We start from the raw sequence: 7,111 nt of genomic DNA on the forward strand, positions 1-7,111 counted from the left end.
AAACGAGGATCGGATGTCGTCGACCTTCTTTTCAAAATGGTTGACGAAGTCATCTGCAGAGAGGGAGGAGGGGAGGGGGAGGATTCAGGAGGGAGGAGAAGGTGGCAAAGAGCTTCCTAGGGCTAGAGGCAGATGCTTGGAATTTAGAGTGGTAGAAAGTGGCTTTAGCAGCAGAGACAGAGGAGGAAAATGTAGAGAGGAGGGAGTGAAAGGATGCCAGGTCCGCAGGGAGGCGAGTTTTCCTCCATTTCCGCTCGGCTGCCCGGAGCCCTGTTCTGTGAGCTCGCAATGAGTCGTCGAGCCACGGAGCGGAAGGGGAGGACCGAGCCGGCCTGGAGGATAGGGGACATAGAGAGTCAAAGGATGCAGAAAGGGAGTAGAGGAGGGTTGAGGAGGCAGAATCAGGAGATAGGTTGGAGAATCCCTGTTTCAACTGTACCGTGCAGATGGCAGGCGTTGTGTGGGCGAGCGGTTTGCTGACGTCAACGTTGTGAACAGTGCCCAATGGTGGTGGGTGGGTTATGGTATAGGCAGGCCTAAGCTTTGGACAACTAACACAATTGCATTTGATCAATGGCAATTTGAATGCACAGAGATATCGCGACAAGATCCTGAGGCTCATTGTCGTGCCATTCATCCGCCGCCATCACCTAATGTTTCAGCATGATCATGCACAGCCCCATGTCGCAATGATCTGTACGCAAGTCCTGGAATGTCCCAGTTCTCCGATGGCCTGAATTCTCACCAGACATGTCACCCATTGAGCATGTTTTGGATGCTCTGGATAGACGTGTACGACAGCGTGTTCCAGTTCCTGCCAATTACCGCACAGCATCTTCGCACAGCCATTGAAGAGGAGTGGGACAACATTCCACAGGTCACAATCAACAGCCTGATCAACTCTATGCGAAGGACATGTGCCACACTCACTCTCTCTAACACACCATTGTCCCTTGCTGGGCACCCAAAATGGTTTGCCAGCATTTATCACCTCAAATGACATCACATGGAAATAATCTCCCTCTGTCCTTCTGCGCTCATATCAGACGCTAACTACCAAATTCAAATCAGCTGTAGCTGATGAATGAGCCATCTTTCATCACACATGCTATATTCTATGAGATTGTAATTCATTCATATGCTAATGTACACATTGGCATGCAGTGTCTGTCCTTCTGTCCTTTTTCAAGATTACATGCTCTTATGCTATGACTATGGTAGATTAGATGAACACACGCAATAAAACAAACACTACTTCAGAAGTATATTTGCAGAATACAAAACCAAGGGGTCAATTAAGTGATAATGCCCGAGAAGCCGTCGTTTATAGGATATCTTGGCAAAGGTGTTAGGCCTGATATGTGTTAACTGTCCATGTTGTCAGAATACAGACCTCTGTCATAAGTATTCACATGTCATTTACTTTGTGTATTACTTTATAGGCTATAGCTATACTTTGCTTAACCTTCCAAGATTAGACAGCTCCAGCTCCAAGTCTGGTGGAAGTCATTCATCGAGGCTTGGCCATGTCGAGGCCACAAAAGCGGGCTGTGTGGAGTGCGTTTCCGAGGTGATCTCACTTAAGTAGATGTCAACCTGAGTGACCCGGAAAAAGAGCACTCACCTTTCCCTTTTGTGTGGGAAACTAAAGCCACCGTCTCTCATTACTGTGCAGAGAAGCAGAACCAACTGTTAGAATCTCTTACAGCCTGTGCAATCTTCAACTTAATCGTACCTTCAATTATCTTGTTGATAAACACAGTTCACACATATTATTCCAGAATATTGACAATACAGGTAGCAATGATAATGCACATGGGATTGAAAAATGCATAGAGTGATACCATGTTTTCTTCTTATGTTCTGTGCTCAGCACATAATACATTTGGATTTAGTCTGGGTAGCAATTTTCTCATTAAACAATTGGAAAAACACAAAAGGAGACGTACTAGAATAGGAACAGCCATATTTAATGATGTACATCAAATCAACGTTCAAATATTTGGATATTGAATCTGGAAGCATTGCAAGATATCAAAATGGTATAAAATAAAAAATATATATACACCCAGATAGTAATATCCCATGCGAAAGGATCTCAGCATATTCTTCCCAGAATCAATCTGAACTTCATGTGACCCCTGTGGCATTATGTCATGTTTGTTGTCTTGCTGGGCATATAACTACAGGCAGATGCTGTTTGTTATATCATGTCTGACATCTGCCAGTGTCTGTGATATAAGTCGGATCTCTTCCTCAAAACACACACACACACATCAAATAAATGTGACTTCCAGAAAATGTAAAAGGGTGTCATCTATTGTTTCACAAAGTAGCCCTTCACACTGATATTGTAAAACAGAATTACACTGCATTTTAACACATCCCTATTTCTAAATACCCACTCAACAGTCAAGTATAAAACACACCACTGTTTTATTAGAGTTATTGGCTTAAATGCATTTGCATTAGGAAAAATGTTATGATAAGCAATTAACTTGTTTGTTATTTACTTAATTAGTAAATACCATTCACATTAACAATAACATTCACATGTACATTAAAGCATGTAAAGAGTATAGAAAAGTAAAACATATTTAGGAAACTATATTTCATTATTATAATGTATTTATATTGTTTTAAATATTTGGATCACATTTTTCTCAAAATTACTGGACATGAATACATTGCATAAGCTACATTTTTCATTCTAAACAACTGTCATTTAACATGCAGTCCCCACTGGTTCCCTCTTTCATATGAGATTTGTGGCTTGCATACCCAGAGCAGATTCTACATGGCATGTGTATGTGGCACGTGCACATAAAATGTCATTTGCTTTGGATTAAAATGTCTGCTAAATGGCATCCATTTTGTGTTACAGTAATTGTGATCATTGGCCGAGTGGTGTTGGGAGTGTAACCACGCTGCATGACACCTGTCACCATATCTTCCTGGCACCTTGCTTGTTATCTGAAGTGTGACACGGGAGATCCCATTTGAGCTGTTGAGTTTGTGGTCTATCAACACCTGTCAGCAGGGCCCTTGGCCTGGGTCGCTTAGAGAGCACATGGGGCAGAGAGCTTACAGTGCCTATAGAAATTATCTACACCCCCCTTGAATTTCTTCACATTTTATTGTGTTACAAACTGGATTTCAAATTGATTTCATGGTCTTTTTTTCGTCAACGATCTACACAAAATACTCTGTCAAAGTTTTTTTTAGCATAATTGAAAAATAAAACGTTCATACACCTTGATTAGATACATTGTCACCCCCTGAGTCAATACATGTTAGAAACACCTTTGGAAGTGATTACAGCTCTGAGTCTTCTTGGGTAAGTCTTATACGAGCTTTGCACACCTGTGTTGTGCAATATTTCCCCATTATTCTTTTCAAAATTCTGGGAAGGTGTTGGGGATCATGGCTAGAAAGTCATTTTCAAGACTTGCCCTAGAATTCCAAGCAGATTTAAGTCATCTGTAACTTGGCCACTCAGGAACATTCACTGTCTTGTTGGTAAACAACTCCAGTGTAGATTTGGCTTTGTGTTTTAGGTTACTGTCCTGCTTCAAGGTGAACTCCTCTCCCAGTGTCTGGTGTAAAGCAGACTAAAGCAGGTTTTTCTCTACGGTTTTTCCTGTGCTTAGCTCCATCCTGTTTCTTTTTATCCTGAACAATTCACCAGTATTTGCCGATGTCAAGCATACCCATACCATGATGCAGCCACCACCGTGCTTGCAAATAAGGAGGCAGTTACTCAGTGATTTGCATTTAGTCCAAAAAACTGTATTCCTTTGCCTTGTTTCTTTTTCTTTCAGTATTACTTTAGTGCCTTGTTGCATACATATGCAGGTTTTGGGGAAAATATATATTCTGTGTATTTGTATTATTCTTTTTCTCTGTCATTTATTGTGAAGTCACTACAATGTTATTGATCCATCCTCAGTTTTCTCCCATCACAGCCATTGAACTCTGTAGCTGTTTTAAAATCAGCAATGTCCTTATGTTGACATCCCTAAGCGGTTTCCTTCTTATCCTGCAGCTCAGTTCAGAAGGACGACTGTTTCTTTGATGTGTCTGGGTTGTTTGATACATCCTCCACAGCATACTTATCAACTTGGCCATGCTTAAACATATATTCAATGTCTGATTTGTTATTGTTACCCATCTACCAATCACTTCCCTTCTTTCAAAAAGCTCCTTGGTCCTTGTAGTTAAATCTGTGCTTGAAATTCAAGACTTGACTGAGGGACCTTACAGATGTTGTGTGCGTGTGCGTGTGCGTGTGCGCGTGTGTGTGTGGCGTGTGTGTGTGTGGGAGACAAAGGATAGTAGTCATTCAGAAATCCCATCAACCCCTATTATTTCACAGAGAGTGAGTCCATATAACTTATTATGAGATTTGTTAAGATGATTTTTAATTTAATATTTCATTTGTGTTCATTTGTAAACATTTGTATAACTCTTTGACATTATGGAGTATTTTGTGAAGATCAATGACAAAAAAATTACAATTAAATCTATTTCAATCCCACTTTGTATCGCAAGAAAATGTAAAGAGTTCAAGGGGGAGTAAGCACTGTACATGTCAGAAGGGTGGGTGGCAGACGGATCATGTTATGCACTGTCATCATTATGAAACACTTGCTAATGCCACAAGCAGCTTGGAAACACATTATCTGCCACAGCATGGCCAAGAAGTCACTCAAGCTCAGCACTTCAGAGAGAGATTGGTCTTGGGACACTTTGCACATTACAAGCTACATGCTTGGCTTATTTTGTCTCATGCCACGGCTACAGGGATCAGTCTTTGCCCACAAAACTCTGCACTTCTCACTGAAAAGATTTTTGATCTCCTGAGGAACTACTTTGTGGAGCTCTGCTTCTCTGTCTAAATTTGGCATAGCTATCGCTGGCTTCTCATCCTCTAGAGGAATCTCTATCACAGGCACAGCGCCAACTGAGGATACACTGCTGCTCCTACCACTAAGAGCCTGCTCTCTAGTCACTGTGGGCTTGCCCAGGCAGCTCCTAAGTTGAGCCCAGAAGAAGGTCTGCTGCTTGACTTGCTGGGGCCACTCTAAGTACGTTTTGGTGTTCAGCATCTTCTTGAGCTTACAATACTTGCTGGGCAGAGATTCAGGGTCGATGGGTTCTTTAACCACCAGAATAACATCACTGAAGGTCTTGCTGATGGCTCTTTGCTGGGCAAAGTAGAGCTCGTAGTTGCACCAATCGCTGTTCACAAAGTGGTGTGACAACACAAATATGACCTGGATTTGGAAACAAAAAATTCAGAGGATAGGGTGTATTCATTTAGGCAAATGCACAGTGCAGGAATTAGGATACAAAGCTAAACAAAACATACATCTGCCATTTTGGGTTGTTCAATTGACCATTTATATTCAAAAGTCTGTTACTATTTATTTGTTAAAACACCTCTAACTTGTCTTCGTGGGTCCTCAACCTTACCTTTTCGCTGCTCTCAATATTTTCAATGATGTTGTCGATTATCCATTTTCCTGGCATGAAGTCTCTCTCATGGATACAGAGTCGGTAGGGGGGCTTGCTGTTCTCCAAGCAGGGCAACAACTGGTCCCTGACCCAGTCTGCATCCGGGTGGCTATAGGAGATGAATGCATGGTAAGCATAGATTTGTGATTTTCCAGATGTTCCTTCCTGATGAGCCCTGTATTTGGCTCTGAGGATCTGATATGTGGCTTTGGTGTACCAGGGAACATTGAATATGTAGCATATAAGCATCAACACTAAAACCACAGCAGCAGTAGTAGCCACACAGATGATGATGACCAGTCTGATATCGCAGGCCACGTGACCCGGGAAGAAATTTGCCACAGCGGTATTGAGCAGGGCCTCTGGGTGGTAACACTTGTAGTTCTCTGGCCAGTCAGTGATGTTGACCTTCCTCTTGGAAATTGTGTCCTGGATGAAGGCGTGGAGGTCGCATGTGCAGTGGAATGGGTTGTTCCCTGCTGTCAGTCGAGAAAGCTGGGGCATGTCCTGGAAGGAGCCCATGCTGATGAGCCCAAAGGAGTTCCCATCCAGAGCCAGTGACTGCAAGGAGCGACTTCTCCACCCAGAGGGGATGAACTTGATCTTGTTCCCATTGAGCAGGAGCTCCTTGAGGCTGATGGTTTGTTGGAAGTAGGCCATGTCCAGCTGGTCCAGGTCACAGTACGAGAGGTCCAGGAATTGTACTGTGGTGGGCAGACACTGGACGGCACCACTTTCGAATCGGTTGTGGTGAGCGATCACCTGGGTGATGTTCTGCATCCAGTTACAGTTGCGACTCTTCTCAGCAGAGCCAAGCATGTTGTGGCTGACATCCAGGACCTTCAACTGTTTGAACTCCCTGGTCAGGGAGGCTAAGTCCTTAAGGCTTGTCAGTTGGTTGGTGCTGACATTGAAGGAACGAAGAGCCGGCATGGTGCCCCTGTAGTCGCATCTCTGGTTGAAGAGGATGTTGTCCTGCAGGCGGTTGTTTGATATGTCCAAAACCTCCATGCCTTCCATATTAAGCCAGGCATCGCAAGGCACAGATTTGAAGTTGACATTCTGAATGGACAACAGTCGGACTTTGTTGAACCATGTGAAGCGCCAGTCGAATCGCAAAATATCTGGATTGCTGATGTGCCTGAGGAGTAATGGAGACAAAACATGTAAGCATGAAAAAAAACATGTGGTCAAGATGATAACATAATTGGTACTTTCACACTACATAGATATAGAAACAGATTTCAATTGATGAAAAAATACACTTATAACTTTGAACCTTTTTGAACCTATTTGTATCTTCTGGGTAGAAATGTCTGCATAGTGCTTTTGTAATAGAATAGTAGAATAAGATATGCTTACCACAGATTTAGTCTACTCAGAGCAAGGTCTTTGATACTGGAGCCCAAGCCATTATCCACAAAGTTGGGCGAGCGAGCAAAGTCAATGTATTGAAGTGTCAGACGTTTAAGGGTTGTGATTTGTAGATTAAACAGAGCCATCCTCATAAGGTTCTCATTGAATTTTCCACGGTGAAAAATGAGCGAATCTACTTTGATGTCCTGCAAGCCTCTGAAAATATCCTCATCTCCCA

At 42.7% G+C, this 7,111-nt stretch overlaps 1 protein-coding gene across 1 annotated transcript; it reads right to left on the reverse strand.

Annotated features, from left to right (window-relative positions):
• Nucleotides 1-1,963: 1,963 nt before the first annotated feature.
• Nucleotides 1,964-6,776, reverse strand: LOC118364051 (toll-like receptor 1). Its single transcript, XM_052489590.1, has 2 exons — nucleotides 5,476-6,776; nucleotides 1,964-5,276 (listed from the first exon to the last, which is right to left on the reverse strand). Exons 1-2 carry the CDS (start codon nucleotides 6,535-6,537, stop codon nucleotides 4,764-4,766), a joined length of 1,575 nt encoding a protein of 524 aa, XP_052345550.1. The 5' UTR covers nucleotides 6,538-6,776; the 3' UTR covers nucleotides 1,964-4,763.
• Between the last annotated feature and the right edge of the window lie 335 nt (nucleotides 6,777-7,111).

Source organism: Oncorhynchus keta, chromosome 31, assembly GCF_023373465.1.
Source record: "Oncorhynchus keta strain PuntledgeMale-10-30-2019 chromosome 31, Oket_V2, whole genome shotgun sequence".
In the NCBI taxonomy this organism is placed as follows: Eukaryota; Metazoa; Chordata; class Actinopteri; order Salmoniformes; family Salmonidae; genus Oncorhynchus; species Oncorhynchus keta.

Excerpts from the sequence above, each read along its gene's own strand:
- LOC118364051 (XM_052489590.1), bottom strand. The coding sequence starts at position 6,537 with ATGGAAGGCATGGAGGTTTTGGACATATCAAACAACCGCCTGCAGGAC. Across the intron at positions 5,277-5,475 it reads ATATTGAGAGCAGCGAAAAG|GTCATATTTGTGTTGTCACA; the intron begins GTAAGGTTGAGG and ends TTCCAAATCCAG.